General features: G+C 53.2%; 1 protein-coding gene across 8 annotated transcripts in view; it reads right to left on the reverse strand.

The window, feature by feature from the left end:
• CFAP77 (cilia and flagella associated protein 77) overlaps positions 1-16,050 on the reverse strand; it is a 149,290-nt gene that overhangs the window by 7,889 nt on the left and 125,351 nt on the right. Inside the window, exons 5-6 of one of the 8 annotated variants that reach the window (XM_081590807.1) lie at positions 15,928-16,029; positions 5,674-6,310 (exon numbers count right to left, since the gene is read on the reverse strand). The exons of 1 other annotated variant lie outside the window; for it this stretch is intronic. In XM_081590807.1, coding sequence (XP_081446933.1) covers positions 6,101-6,310; positions 15,928-16,029 — 312 coding nt within the window. In that variant the 3' untranslated portion in view covers positions 5,674-6,100. Of the gene's footprint in view, positions 1-5,673; positions 6,311-14,176; positions 14,338-14,690; positions 15,854-15,923; positions 16,030-16,050 lie in introns of those variants that run through there. 6 more of the 8 variants (XM_081590809.1, XM_081590813.1, XM_081590808.1 and 3 more) reach the window with 6 other exon arrangements.

Consider the following 16,050-nt stretch of genomic DNA (forward strand, 5'->3'; position numbering starts at 1 on the left):
GAAGTCATGCCCAGCATCACGTCTGGGAGGGAGAGGGGAGGGCAGGGAAGCAGAGAGAGCTTCGGTTTTATCTGTTCCCTTTTTGTCTTTTTAAGATGAAAACACTAGGGATGATTTTCAAACTGCATTTTGGAGAAGCGACTTAGGGCCAGAAGTTTCTCCCTCCACACACCCACAATTTAGAGACTTATTTTTTGGCGATTTGTGTTGGATTCCATTTGAATGCTGAGTCCGGTCTCCAGGGTCATTACCAGTGGTGTGTGACTTTGGCTTGAGCCCCCGTGGGAGGAACCCACCCACCACTGTCAAGTTCACAAACTGAGCAGTTTTCCCACAATCTCCCCCACCCTGACACATCCTCCTAAAAGGGGCAGCAGCGCCAGGTTGCTTTCCCAACCCCCTCTCATGAGCCACACGATTCCCCAACTGGGCACTAAAACCTCCCGTGCCCAGTCTGGGAGCTGAGAAGTCCAGGTAGAATCTGAGAAAAAAATAGCCGAGTTAACAGAAAAAAAAAAAAATCTCCCCAAGAACTAAAAAAAAAAAAAAAAAAAATGACAGCTATAGAGATTTTAGTTTAGTTTTTTTTTTTTCAAGTGACAGCCACTCAGGTGACTGGGAGAGAGATTTCGCTTTAAAAGATTGAGAGGCTGTCTCCTCTAATGAGAGGTACTTGAAAATTATGGATCAGTCCCAGGTCAGTAATTTCTGTCAAGCTCGGGCAGCTGGAGGTCAGAGGCCCCGTAGAACACAAATCCATGCAGGATGTCGCTGGCGGACGCGGTGGGTCCTGGGCTCTGATGGAGCAGGTCTGCAGCGTAATTAACAAGGGCGGTAGTCTCTCCTGAGACATCTGGTCCCCTAAATTGTTATTCTACTACAGCTCTAATTTCTCTGTGGTCCAAAAATAGATGGAGCAAGGACACAGGGCCTGACCCGCCCTGCTGACACGTGCTGTGTTCTCAGAGAACAGCCAAACCTGGGCTTAGAAAACAAACTTCCTGCCTGCCCACAAGATCTAACGTGGGACCACGGGGGACCGTGTTAGGTGAAGAGGGGAGGGGGTGAGGAGTCGGGACAGGGCATCTTCACTGGCAACAGAGGAGACTGATTCTCAGGATGGTTAAGACACTGGCTCAAGGAGACCCAGCTACTACATGGCAGAGCCGGACCCAGGAACCAGGTTTCTGCTCCACTGACTGTGAAGTTCTTGAGACTCACTGGGGCAGAAGAAAAGACAGTCATGCATTTGCCTTTGAGCAGGAGAATGGATTTGCTATTTCCAGAAGCCAAACAAAATCTCTAGATCATTCCCAAGGATTAGCTAAGGCTAGTCAGCAGCAGTTGAGATCAAAATTGAACAGTGAATCTGTTTGCCAGATGCTGGTAGATAAATCATAGGGTAATCCCAAAGCGAGGTGTTTGAATTTTCTGAAAAACCCTGGGTTGGTGCCCATCTTTGCTCCTTCAGTGTCTAAGTTTAATAGGCTCCAGGTAAGTGAAGCTCCAATACTTATAGCCACCTGATGCAAAGAGTCGAGTCATTGGGAAAGACCCTGATGCTGGGAAAGACTGAAGGCAAAAGGAGAAGGGGGTGGCAGAGGATGAGATGGTTAGATAGCATCACCAACTCAATGGACATAAATTTGAGCAAACTCCAGGAGAAGATCCCCTGGAGAAGGGCGTGGCAACTCACTCCAGTGAGGTCTCACCTGGAGAATCCCATGGACAGAGGAGTCTGGTGGGCTACAGTCCAGGGTCACAAGGAGTCAGACACGACTGAGCAACTGAACGACAACAACAACAAAAGTGAGAGTCACAGTATCTCATCAGGGAGGCTGAGGACACACCAGGCACTCTCTCATCTGAGGCCATTTCTTGGGGCCCCATTATCACCCTGTGGTGTCTGGACGATGAGCACTCATCTGACTCTAGTGGGCTCAGTTCAGTTCAGTCGCTCAGTCGTGTCCTACTCTGTGCGACCCCATGAATTGCAGCACGCCTACTTTTCCCCAATTTTTAAAATAGCTTTATTGAGATATTAGGGCTTCCCTAGTGGCTCAGCAGTAAAGAATCCACCTGCAATACAGGAGATGCAGAGACGCAGCTTCGATCCCTGGATCAGGAAGATCCCCTGGAGAAGGGATGGCAACTCACTCCAGTATTCTTGCCTGGGAAATCCCATGGACAGAGGACCCTGGTGGGCTACAGTCTATGGGGTTGCAAAGAGCTGGACATAACTTAGTGACTAAACAACAACAACAATTGAGATATAATTCATACACCATAAAATTCACCCAAAGTATACAAATCTTTGCTGTTCACCTGAAACTAACATGACCTTGTAAATCAATTATACTCAAATATAAAATAAAAATAAAATTAAAAAACTTTTAAATAAAAAAAAATAAAGTTTTCTCCTAAAGAAGCGTATGCATCCATGATTTTTAGTATATTCGTAGGGCTGTGCAACCACCAGCACAATGTAAGTTTAGAATATTTTCATAATCCCCGGAAGAAACCTTGGACCCCTAGGAATTGCACCCCGTTTCCCTCCCTCCAGCCCCTGGCAACAACTAATCTACTCTTTGTCTCTAGGGATTTGCCCATTCTGGACATTCCCTAATGATCAAGTCATATAGTATGTGGTCTTTGATGATCAGCTTCTTTCATTCAACTAACATCCTCAAGTTTCCCCTATGTGGTAGCGTGGCAGTGTATTTAAATGGCCCCTCTAAGGGATGGCAAGTAGGCAGCACTTCCCATCATGATGTGGCCACGTCCGGTCATAAAATATTCTCAGGCTAAATAGACGCTCCTGAAAAAGTGTTCAATGATTGATTAGCAAGGTCTGCCGTGGGCATGGGAGGGAAAGTGCGCCGTGGATTTGCTCTAAGAGATCAAAACAGAGTCTCCCATGGTAACAAGAAGGAGGCACAAAGACTCAGAAGCCCCGGGAGAAGACATCCATGTGTTCGCCTGCCCTGAACTGTCTCTCCCTCTCGAGGCGACCTTGGGGCACCCTCATCTGGGATGGCCAGTGGGTAGGTTAGCAGGAGGGGAGAGCACGGAGAATGAAAGAGAGGAGACGGAGGGACCAGCAGGAAGCGACGAAGGAGCCAGCATGGACTCCCCAGAGTCTTGTTATTTATGGAGTGGGCCTCCCGCCTTTCTTGGGCGTAGGTGCAGGAGACAAATAAGGACTAACACATGCTCCATAGTCATCCCACAGGGCACATCCCACAGGGGACAGTGATACGTGCCGCTTAGAGAAATTGCTTCTGCTTTTCAAAACCATTAAACCTTCATTTAGGATGCAGAGCAGAGGCCAGAATCGTGCTGGTCGTGGCTTTCCACGGCACCTGTAAGTAGAGTAAGTTCCCGGCGATAAAGCCTTGAGTGTGGCTCCGAACTGTCCTCAGCACCACGTCTGCCCCAGCCGGTCCTTTTGTCCGGCACGTCCATCACGGGCCGGGCCAGCGCCCGCAGGCTCTGGGAGTCCGCCAGCCTCGAGGTGCCTCTGCGGAGGCTCCATCCGGGAGGCCTGGAAGCCACCCAACTGTCCGGTCATGTGGGCTCTGCTTCCTGCCTTCTCTTTGAAAGAACCCAGGAGAAGGGTGTCAGGCCGGGAGCTGGTGTGTGGGAGTCAAATGCAACTCGGGCAGAGAAAGCCCCTTTCCCCCATCCCCACCGGAGCCCCCTACACACACACACACACACACACACACACACACACACACACACACACACGCACGCATGCACACACACACACGCACACCCCAGGATGCAAATGATAACCGCAGAGCCATCACTTGTGAAGCTTGACAGAAAATAATGAGAAACACTAAATCTTTTATAAGGTCAACACTGGCCTTAGCCGAGCAGCTGTCAAACAAGAAAAGAATTTAGCGCCGGAGCCACGGAACTTCCATCGGCTCATTAAGCCCAACAGGGTCTGGGCCTGGCGTGGCGGAGGAAACGCGGGGCCTTTCCGTTTTGTGTCAGTAATTTGCAGCGGCGGAGGAAGAAGAAAAAGCCCGCGCCAAAGGGGCCTGGGGGGCGGCTGGGGAATCGTTAGGACGCCGGGAGCGGCCCCGGCTCCTAATTGGAAGCATTGGGCATTATCAACGGAGGATTTGCCTCAGTTCCCTGACAGCTCGTGGGCCCAAAATGATCGCCCACTTGTCAGTGTAAAAGACCATTAAAAACAAACCATTTTGATTTAATTGGAGGCGGTGCACCGTGGGGCCAGGTGAGGCTGCTCAGTAGCCCTGCTCCCCCAAGCTGCCGCCCCTCTCCCTCGGTGATGGGTCTGGCGGGGGGGGGGAGCGAGCTTTTTCCAGACTTTTCGCCTTTCAAAAACTGTCTGAGGAAGGGCTGAATGGGAGACGGAACGAGGCTTCACAGTGGCGGCGAGGGCTGTTTTCAATGGGGTTGTCAGCAAGCACCGTGACAAGCAGAGCTGCCAGGAAGTGGCGGTGGGGGGGTCTCCCCTTGCCTTTTCAGAGCTCAGATGATGGGCGTCTGCTTGGCGCTCTTCTTCTGGGAGGTGGCCCAGAGGCGTCTGGCTGGAGGGGGGTTAGCCTGCAGGGGTGAAGGGCTATCCCAGCTGGACAGTTTCACCCGCCCACCCCAGACCTGTCAGGACGCGGATGGTCACGGCGGGGCTCTAATCTGCAGTGGGCAGCGGAATTGCTTTTACTTTAATTGACTTCTTTTGTTTTAAACTCAAGCGAAGGAGGGAGTTAGGGGAGGAGGCTACGTGCTGATGGAGAACCTTTGTGAACAGGGCAGGCTCCGGAGACCCGGGTGCTCACCTCATGGAGGCCGCGGTGTTGAGGATGCCTGGTTGAGAACTGCTCATCGTCTCAGAAAGAGGAGGCCGCTGGCTGCAAATACTAACCTCAACTCCCAGTGGGTCCTCCTATCAGGGTAGGGGCTTCCAAGCACACCGAGCATCTATTCGCTTGTAGCTTTTTGAGTCAGAGGGTAGACTCCCCGACACCCGGGACTGTTTTCCATGTGGATACTCAGTATTGTGCATGCTGTGGGTACTTGATAAATATTAATTGGGGCCTGCCAGATCTCAGAGAGGGCTATATATTTGTGTATTAATCTCACCCCCCCACCCCCACCCTGCAAGCAGGGATCTCATTTGCTGCCTGCTGCTTCCCTGCCAAGACAACACAAGCAGACCACGCGGGGCTGGAGAGCATCTTCCCGAGGGCGAGCGGGGAGCCGCACCCGCCCATCTCTTCATAAACTTCTACTGTTCATCGTGATTAAGGATCAAGCTGGGAGGAGACACCACATCCCTGGCGAGCGTCGAATTCCAGAGCTTCCGATTTTGCTGCTGAGTTTAGGCAATGGGGATTCCTTAATTACTTTCTCTGGAAATTTACCTGACAGTGCTTTCCCAGGTAGCGGCAAGGTGGTTATCCAGGCGCACGGTTCCTCGGTTGACAGACTCTTTGATTTTGTGCTCGGTTGCAAATTAAGTCCTTTGCTGAGCTGTCCGTGCAGTGCCCGTCAGCGTCTTCTCGCTTATTCATATTGGCTGTTGAACAACTCCTGTGTTGCTGCCAGGGAAGCTGGGGACATACTCAGATGTGTGGTGTCCGTGGCTCACTGGGGTGGGGTACACTGTGGTGAGGCTTGGTGTTGTCTTTCCCCTTTTCTTTTTTTAGAGTAATAAGCAGGAAGATTCTTCCAGTATCTTTTAAGGAGGAACAGACTCTGTGGTTGAGGAGGCTGATCCTGTCAAGTCACAAATAGGAATATTAGAGTTAAGGGTCGTCAACTAGACAGCAAGGAGGTTGATGCCATATTCCAGACATGTTCCTGGGAAATGTCAATGGACAGGAGACCTTACTTGACTGTTAGGGGTGCCCTGTGGACATTCAACAAATCCTGGCTGGATTACTGGATGGACAGAAGGATGGATGGATGGTTGGATGGATGGATGGATGGATGATTGGACTGATGGATGGATTGTTGGACTGATGGATGGATGGGCTAGGAGCCTGAGATAAGGCAACAGAGTCCTTAGAAACGCCTCTGAGATTCAAACATCCTTAAAGGTCTTCTCCATCTCCTTCAGCTAAACCTCTAAGGAGAAGGGGGTTTTATTTTCTTCATTTGTACACATAGTTTTGTTCAGAAATATGTAGAAAGGCAGTTCCAGTTGACAAATCCTCTGTGACGGTGGACAAAAGTAGAGAATGTAAGCTGAGTGGCAGACATCATGGCATTCAGGTGACCCACGGTTCCTGCAACACAGGGTCTCACCCTCCAACATTCGGAACTCTGCCTGGAGGAACAATCCAGAACCAGGTCATCAGCGATCAGTGACAAAACAGTATCTTACTTCAGGTATTTGCAGGGCTATTATTTAGAAGGGGAAGCAGGTGGCTCCATGGGGTTCCAAAAGGAGAAATACAACCTGGAGGTGGAAGGTGGAAGGAGGTAGAAGTGGGCAGAACTTCAAATGAACTTGAGAAAGAAGCTGTTGTGGACTGAATTGGGTCCCTCTAAAATGCATGTTGTGAAGTCCTGCCCCACAGGGTGATGGTATTTGGAGATGGGGCCTTTGGGAGTGGTTAGGTTTACATGAAGTCATGAGGGTGGAACCCCCATGATGGGATTAGCACCCTTTTAGGAAGAGACACCACAGTGCTTGCTTTCTCACTCTTTGCTGTGTGAGGTCACAGTGAGAAGGTGGCTGTCCATAAGCCAGGAAGAGAGGCTCATCAGATCCTGTCCATGCTGACCCCTTGATTTCCAACTTCCAGCCTCCAGAAATAAATATCCATTGCTTAAGCCACCCAGCCTACAGTATTTTTGTAGTAGTGGTCTGAGCAGATTAAGTCAGACATCCAGGGACTTCCCTGGAGGTCCAGTGGTTAGGATTCATGCTTCCACTGCAGGGAGCACAGGTTTGATCTCTGGTCAGGGAACTAAGATCCTATATACTGTGCAACATCACCAAAAAATAAAAAATAAAAGACAAACATTCATAAACCTTACGGCTATTTAACAGACAACAGCCTGCCTCCAATGGGACGTTCCTTTTGAACCCCTGGCCTGCTTTATGTCAAACATATGAAAGGGCACTGCCTGACTTGGTAAATATGCGCTTTGAATGTATCTGTGTAGGAGGAGATGACATTGACCCAGGGAGCTGGGGAGCTACTTACTGAAAATGCAGGCTTGGCAGCTACCCCAGACCCACTGGATTGGGGGCCCCGGGGGGGGGGCGGCGCCTGGAACCTGCATTTTAAACCTCTCGGAGGACTCCAGGCACAGCCAAGTTTGAGAACTGTTCTTCTAGAAGAGCAGATGGCAAAGCTCTGTCCAACCCAGAGATGCTACTGCTCCATGACCTTGCCCTGGCCAGGCCCCCGCCACGTGCTTTACATGCACAATTGCGTTTGATTCTGTTGTGATCCCCACTTTGCAGAGGCAGATGCAGAGGCGGGCTGGGTTCTGGAGCACCAGCGTTTCCAGGCCCCTGGGCTCAGCCCTGCTGCTGGGCTCTGTCTCTGCCTTGCATCATTTGACACAGCAAGCTTGAACCCCCGATCAATGGGCTCTTTCCTCTTTAGCCTTGGGGCCAAGCTGCAATTTAAAAAATGCTCAGGGGGGTTGTCAAGGTCTAAAGGCTATCAGGGCAGTGGGAAGTTTTGTTTATTGGGAGGGCTTCAATCAGCCAGAGCAGGGCTGGCCATGACCCTCTGGACACCTATAAACACCTGAGCTCCTGACTACCCTTCACTTTCATTCCCAGGTCCTGCATTTGGCCCCCACTGGTCCCTGACCTCAGTTGCAGGTCCTTAGTATTTATCAGCCCTTCCAGGGCCTGAGGCCCGGAGGCAGTGGGCCAGAGGGCTCGGCCACCACCTGCCACTTTTTAACAGTGGCCCCTGAAGCCTCCAAGCTTTGGTTTCCCATCTCTGAAATGGTGTGACTTATCCCTGTCACGGAGGGTTGTTGTGAGCATTGACACAACACGAGACTGTCCTTCAGAGCATGCGGGGGAGCCCCTCAGCAGCTCTTGAGATGTGTGAACTGCTGGTGTGGGCTTCCTGCTGTCCTCTGGGAACCCCGTCTTCTTGGATGTCCTTCCCTCTGCGCCGCCAGCCAGTGGACTTTGGTCAAACTACCCACGTTGTCTGCACCGCGAAGGCATCATCTCTCAGGATCCCTTTGAGCAGAGGAAGGGAAGAGGCCAGAGAAAACATTGCCATTGTGTCCCTTCTTCCCCAACACGTTGTATTCTCTGATGAACATGAACTTGGCATCTCCCAGGGAGACCAGAGAGGCTGTGTTTTTTGCTTGCGGCTCGTGGATGTGAGGATACCAGCCTCTGCATTCATCCTGCCTGCACTGTGGACAAACCTCAGTTTGAATGAACCCCGAATTATCTGAGTAGGTGATTTGATGTTGTTTATCTGCGAGACCCTCCTGCTGGCCACATGCCAGGCGGCTAGGACCCCCGTCACGCCCGCAGCCTCGGTGCCGAGTGACAGAAGCTGAAAAGTGGGGACGTGTGGAAACGAGGGATTCGTGGGAGACGGGGAAGGAGTCCTTCCAGAGGGGGCAGATATTAACCTGAATGCCTTCTCAAGCCCAGGGAGATTCTCTTTACATCACGGAGGATGAATTCTCTTGGGGATGAGCTGGAAGAAGAAACCAGGGACCTGGAAAGTCTCATCAACTCCCAAAACTCAACAAGCGATTCCAGCCATCTCCAGAGATTAGACATATATACCTGATGTCAAAACAGGCTGGTCTTAGTCTATTTTCCAGTTGATTTTCAACACGAAATGGCAACCATCTTACGGAAAAACCTGAACGAACTTTTTGGCCAACTCAATATTTTGGCCACCCAGTGGGGGAGGGCGGAAGTGCCTCCTGGTTAAATTGCAAATTCCTGGGTGATGGAAAGATTACAGGGACAGCCGGGCTGGGGTGGGGGGGGGAGGAGTCCCCAGGTTGCAGGGCTGTTTTGGTACACGTGCCAGCTCCCACCTCCCCTACGATGCCTGCCATCTCTCTCCATGACCCGGGCGCCCCCAGACTTCGAGATTCCTCCAGCAGCACCAGAAATTTTGCCTCTGTCTCCTCTAGCCGGCCCCCACCTCACCCGGCCCCCCTTTTCCTCTTGTCCGCATTCTCAGAGCTCCAGCTCACCGGGATTTGAGCAGCAGTGTCACCTCGTGAGCAGGTGCCTGAAAATTCTGCCTCTCCGAGGTGCCGGATTATGTAAAACCAATTAAGCCCCTGCCTTTATTCCTTCCGCGAGTCAGCCTTCCCGCATACTGATCTGATTTATGATGGAGGCGGGGTTGGAAACTGTTTTTAGGGAAGACATGTCAAGAGCATCAGGGCCTCTGAATCATTCTTCCCCTGCCCCGTTTCCCCGCGTGTGACATGTTCCATCCCTGCTCTCACTGCCCTACACGGGACCCTGAGATGATTCTTATTCCAACGTGACAGTGAGGCAGGTTCTTAAAATACATTCATGGTGCAGGGGCCTCAGGGAGGGCCGGCCCACCTGGAGTCTGCCCTTCCTGGGTCCGGGAGGAGTGACTTCGGGGCTGGAGACGCCTGTTGGGAGAACAGTCCATCTTTATTTGAACCGCGAGGGCCCTCTGGAAAGAGGGTGGCTGCGGGGTGAACGGGCTGAGAGGCCACTCTGGGGCTTTAACAGAGAGTTAACCTTCCAGCCTGCTATGATTTGTAAGAGAGCTTAAAGGTGGGGAAGAAAATCCTTTTCTTAGATTCAGCAGCTTCCACTAATCAGCTGCATCTCTGGGTGTCACTGCTTGGCTGACTGCTGATTTTTTTTTTTTTTCTTCCTTCCTCGCTGTCTTCTGTTCTATTAGGGAGCCAGGGGCCCAGGAGACCCGAGGCAGGGTTAGTCTTCCACAAAGAGAGGAGTCTGATCCCAGCATTCAGAGCACAGGAGCTTGTAAATCAAACTGTTAGCTTAATAGCTTGGGCCATTATTCTAAAGCAGTGGGGCTGAAACCAAAAGCCAAATGAAAATATAGTCAATTTGTTCATACTTTAGTGACTGAATGACTATGTAATGTCGGTGGGGTATCGGGGCTGTAGAGGGCTTGGTGGGGGAAAGGCGGAGGGCTCTGGTTGAAGCAGAGACCTCGAGATGCTTGGGCAAATCCCCCTCTAGAATGGATCTTGGATCTCCAGTTATAACACAGACTTAGCCATAGAGGTCCAGACTCCACAAGTCAGCCGCCTTCTTGCTGGGGCACAGTGCTGGCCTCTGACCTTCAGGCCTGATGGAAACTGCCTAGGGGAGACCTGGGTTCAGCAGCAGCCCTGGGAGCGCTCCGTGAGCCATGGGGAGGAACAGGGCTGAAAGGGGCTTGAGCACAGGGACAGGCACCCGGGGAAGGATGTAGAGTCCCCACCCTTCAAAAACATTTAAAAAATTACTTTATTATTCCTATTGCTATTTTATTTATCTTCATTTTTTTGGCCTTGCCATGTGGCCTGTGGGATCTTAGTTCCTTGACCAGAGATCAAACCCATGACTCCTGCATTGGAAGCGAGGAGTCTTAACCAATAGCCCACCAGGGAAGCCCCTAAGAACATTAACTGGCTTTGTAAAAGTTACATGTACTCACTATAAAAACCGAAACTGCAGGAAAGAGCGTCAGAGAAAGTCAAACAGCCTGCAGCTCACCCCAGGAATCATGGCTGCCGCCACTCGGGGCCCCCCTCCCGGACATCTGTTCTGGAGCACCGACCCCACGTGACGGATGGGTGCCTCCATTCAGACAGGGTCACAGAACACAGGTTCTTTCCCCCGATAACCTGTAGGCCAAGCAGGACTAACCTGGGAAAGTACGATTAAAATGCCAGTAAGTATAGACTCACGTCAATATTTTCAGTGGTGGACTTCCCTGGTGGTCCAGTGATAAGACTCCACCTGCCAATGCAGGGGACACGGGGCTCGATCCTTGACCCGGGGGGACCCCACATGCCACAGGGCAGCCGAGCCCAGGCGCTGCAACTACTGAGCCCAGGCGCGCTCTGGAGACGGTGCTTGGAAACAAAAGGAGACGGCAGAGGGAGAAGCCCATGCACTGCAGCTAGAGGGTTGCCCCGGTCGCCTCAGCTAGAGGGTCGCCCCCGGTCGCCGCAGCTAGAGGGTCGCCCCCGGTCGCCACAGCTAGAGAAAGCCCGCATAACAGCAAAGACCCAGCACAGCCAAACACGCATAAAATGTATTAAAATGTTTTCAGTGTCTGCGTAATATCGTGATGCTGTATATTGTCTCTATAACATCTGTGTAACGTGTCCCAGCATGTACTTAAGCCACTGCTTGGCCTGCGACGTCTCCAGCCTTTCACCACTGCTGTCAGGACCGCCATAAATATCGGGGGCCCCCCACTCCTTTGTCTTTGGTCCTTTATCATTGGTAGTCTTTTTGTAAAAGGGGATAAAACCGTCTGTTTTTCTTGATTTAATACCAGGAGACCAGAGAATATATGGTTCAGATTGGGTCACTTTTGAGAGCAGAGGGGGTACTTGTTAATAATTCTGCCTCCCAACCAGCCCCAAGGAGGGCTGTCCTGGGGAGCCAGACCCCCTCCCGGCCTGGGGACACCCAGGGAGGTTTCCACAAAAGGCCGGAGAACAGGCTGGGCCAGCTGGAGCGTGCATGGTGTTGGAGTTTTGTTATGGGGGGTCATCCCCACCCCCAAACTTGGGGCTGCCCACTCAGATTGATATCCCCCCAGCATTTCAGGCTGAGAGAATTGGACGCCAGAGCTGGAACTTCTCCAAATTTCCCCATCTAGCAGTCCACCTGCACAGTGTCCTGTCCCCACCACCCGTCTGTCCACCTTACTCTTTGCCCGTCACCAGCAGCCCTATGGCAGCGTATTGTCAGCGCTGAGAATAGGGTCTGACACAAAGGCGCTCAGGGATAAGGTTTGTAAATGAATGAATGAGTGAACGAATGAGTGAATGAATGAATGAGGACTGCATGAGTGATCACCAGGACCATCCTCGTGGCAGCTGCCGTTTACTGGCAGCTTGATAAGGGTCGGGTGCTCTGCTAAACATCGTGCACGTGTTCCCATCAAACCCTCCCAGCAGCTCTGCCGACAGGCACAGGCCCATTTTACAGAAGAGGAACCGGGACCTTGGACAGGTCAAGCCACGTGCCAGGTCAGGAGTAGCGGGGTCACCACTTGGTGGTCTGGCTGACCCTGGAGTCACGCGCACACAAACATACCATGCTGCCCCCTTTTCCCCCTCTGCTGGCCCCCAGCGCACCTCGTGGAGGGCAGAGAGAGCCCGCCCAGCAGGAACAGAAGGTGCAGGCTCCAAGCCCAGCGGTCCTCCCGCTCAGGGACGAGGCAATGAATTCTTGTCCCTTCCCGAGAATGAGGACCTGTCCCAGTTCACCCCAGTTTGGGGTCTGCAGCCTCCACCAGCCCCATGCCTCCTGCCATGTGGCCATTTGGTCCTGGAAGCTGGGGTTGGAAGAGACCCTTAAGAACCAGTGCCCCACCACCCCATCTCCAGGTGGGGAAACTGAGGCCCAGGGAGGGCCAGCCACTGGCCCAGGCCCGGGGGCTGGCTGGCGGCTCGTCGTGAGCATCCTGGCAGAAAGGCCACTCGCCAGCTGTCGGCTGACCTTCCCTCTGGGCACTGGCCGTCGCGTGGCAACTGCTGGCCGCACAGCCCAGGAGGTAGCGCTGGAAACCGTGTGGCCGGAAAGGGAGCCCCCCGAGGGGTGCTTCTGCTCTGTTCCCTCCCGTGGTCCCTCTGGGCTCAGACGGGAGGGGCCCCGAGTGGCACCGGATGGGGATGGGTGGGTGGAAAGCCAGCTCACTCCGCACTGACCCAGCCGGGGAGCACCCGCGCCCTGCCTGCTGCTTTTCCGTGTGAAAGGTGTTTAATTATTTCTGACAGAGTTCAGCGTCGACATCTGTTCGCGAGCGGGGAGAGTCCATTTAGGTTATCCATCACGGTGACAGATTCCACTTTTTTGGAAGCGCCTTTTCCTTTCATAATGGGGCCGGGTGGGGAAGGGGGGCAGGCAGATCAGCACAGACACGAGGTACAAAGACCCTCCTGGGGCCCCGACAACAAGCAGCGCCCCCTCCCCACCCAGAGGGAGGAGCGGCTCAAGCCACAACCAGACCCTGCCGGGGCTGGTGGGCACTGGGACATTTAAGTTGGGAAGGGTCTGTGAAAGGCTTTTCAATTCTTCTGTCCTCCTGGGCTGTACTGGTCATTCATTCGTTCATCTGACCCTTCATTCTTCCCACAAACACTTATTGGTCACCTGTTGGGTGTCAGGGCTTCCTTGGTGGCTCCGACGGTAAAGAATCCACCTGCTGACGCAGGAGGTGTAGGAGACCCAGGTTCAGTTTCTGGGTGGGGAAGATCCCCTGGAGGAGGAAATGGCAACCCAGTCCAGTGTTCTTGCCTGGGAAATCCCGCGGACAGAGGGAGCTTGATGGACTGTAGTCCATGAGGTCACAAAAGAGTCAGACACAACTGAGTGACAATGTTAGTCACTGCTGGGTGTTAGGCCCCGTGCTGGGCTCCTGGGACACAGTGAGGACACAACAGACGTGTCCTTGTGGGCTCACACTTTACTGGGGAAGATGGACACTGAACAATGAGTGGCCCAGTTAATGAATGAGTTGCAGTGTAGCTAAGTGTCTCAAAGGGGTGGAAAAGAGCCCATTGGTATCGAAGAGGGGACCTGCCGGGGTGGGACTGGAAAGTGAAGGATAGTGTCCTCAGGAGGCATCACTGCCCAGCCACACAGAAAAGAGGCCCCGGAGCCGGCAGGAACCCCTTTCTCTCAGGGCAATTCCTTCCCCTCTCTGAGCCTCAGTCTCCTCATCTGTAGAATGGGACCCTTGTCCCATTCTATGAGATAATGCATGTCTGGCACTTGGAACACAGTAGGAGCTCAGTAAGTACTTTTCATCTGTGGTATTTCCCAGCAGGGAGGGGGCTGAGTGTCTCAGCGGTGGCGACAGCACCCTGGGGCTCCTGGCACCCCTGCGAGGCTGTCCTGGGTGGTGCCCAGGAACCAGCCCTGCTGAGATTCCTGTGGCTGAACTTCCAGAGCCCATGAGCATCCCCAGGGAAGATGAGAAAACACCCTGTAAGCCCGGGCACTTGCATTTTATTCTACTTCTTGTTATTTCAATGGCACAGTGGATGGTGCCTTTGAACTCGGGCCTTGCAGTTAGAGGGACCTGGGTTCCAGGCCCAGCCACTTGAAAATGAAAACCATCTCTGCCGGTCCTCAGCAGAACTCAAGTAAGGATGCTGTGTGAGATAATACATGTAAATGACTCAGCACGAACAGAGGGCTGGCATCACAGGTGGGTGGCCGAGTTCCTAACGGGTTTTTACAACAACAGTTTTAAGACCAGAGGAGACCTGTGCTTAGTTGAGTCAAATTCCTTCTTTTAGACTCATTGGAAAAGACCCTGATGCTGGGAAAGATTGAAGGTAGGAGAAGGGGGCGACAGAGGAGGAGATTGGTTGGATGGAATCATCGACTCAATGGACATAAGTTTGATCAAACTCCGGGAGATGGTGAAGGACAGGGAAGCCTGGCGTGCGGCACTCCATGGGGTAGTGGAGAGTTGGATACAACTGATGGAATGAACAACAAGAAATAGAAACTCATTTATTTCTGAATTTCTGCTCCTACTCTGGGCCAGGCTGTGTGGGTACCTGCGGGTGAGACAGGGCTCCTGACACAGGGGAATCCATGTTACTCAGGTTGGGGGTCTTGGACAGGGAGAGGGGCCCTTTCTTTGCTCCAACAGGGTCAGGGGAGACCACCTGAGCCCTCCTTTGTCCATTGCCTTGGGAGCTATGTGCGTGCTTAGTCGCTCAGTCGTGTCTGACTCTGCGGCCCCCTGGACTGTAGCCCGCCAGGCTCCTCGGTCCGTGGAATTCTCCAGGCAAGAATACCGGAGTGGGTAACCATTCCCTTCTCCAGGGATCTTCCTGACCCAGAGATCGAATCCAGATCTCCTGCATTGCAGGTGGCTTCTTTACCCTCTGAGTCACCAGGGAAACCCCTGGGAACTACAGGTAGATTTTAAATCAGAGACGAGGGGCTGAGAGGGGCTGGGGGTCGGCACTGTACAGCAGAATGCCTGCAGGGTATCTTGTGCCCAGGGAGCTGTGGGTCCCACCCCTCCCTGGGCAGGGTCCCCAGGATGTCTGTGCTCCGTGCCCCACCACGGACATCGAATGTCAGGAAAATCAGAAAGAGAAGAGCGAAAGAGGAAAGGCAACAGAAGGAGGGGCCAGAAAGGAGGCTGAGTGTGGAGACGGGGCAGGAGGGAAAGGAAGGAGACTGGGGGAGGCGAGGGATGCTGCCCAGGCCGGGCAGGGAGTGGTAACCGGCCAGCGGCACACCCCGTGCCCCTGCTCTGCACCCGGCCCTGCCCGTGTGTGCGGCGACGGCCCGGACTGATGGGCAGCGGGGCGAATGGCCGCTGACATCTGCTGATGGCGGCCACTTGGGCAGGACATGGGCGCCGCATCAAGAGCGGCAGGCAGGCCTCGCTGGCAGCCTGTTCGGTTGCATTAGGCTCAGGAAGGCACAGGCCCCTTCATTGTCTAAATTGCAGTTTAACTCAAACAAGCGGCTGGGACTGGTCTGGCCCGGAACGTGGCTTTGTGTGGCTGTCTTCCTGGGGCCAGGCCAGTCCCTGGTGGCACTTAGGAAGGGCTCCAAAATGTTAGCTCTTGCTATCATCACTGTTGTTGCTGTCATTGTTGTTGTGCCAGTCGAGGGGTAGAAGCCCACAGAAGCCCCTGTCTAGAGGACAGGTAAACAACAGGAAGGGGGGCATCTGCTGGGTGCGGGAAGGGGCAGGTGGAGGCGGGACTGACCTTCTGGAAATGAGGCATGTGCCAGAGGGCGTCCAGCCCCACAGGCGGCTTGTACTTCCTCAGCTGACTGCTCCGGGTCTCGTAGAGCTTCCCGAGGATCACCTGCGGGTCAGAGACAGGCCA

The sequence above is a fragment of the Giraffa tippelskirchi genome, chromosome 4 (genome assembly GCF_054371585.1).
Source record: "Giraffa tippelskirchi isolate mGirTip1 chromosome 4, T2T-mGirTip1v1.2.pri, whole genome shotgun sequence".
NCBI lineage: Eukaryota > Metazoa > Chordata > Mammalia > Artiodactyla > Giraffidae > Giraffa > Giraffa tippelskirchi.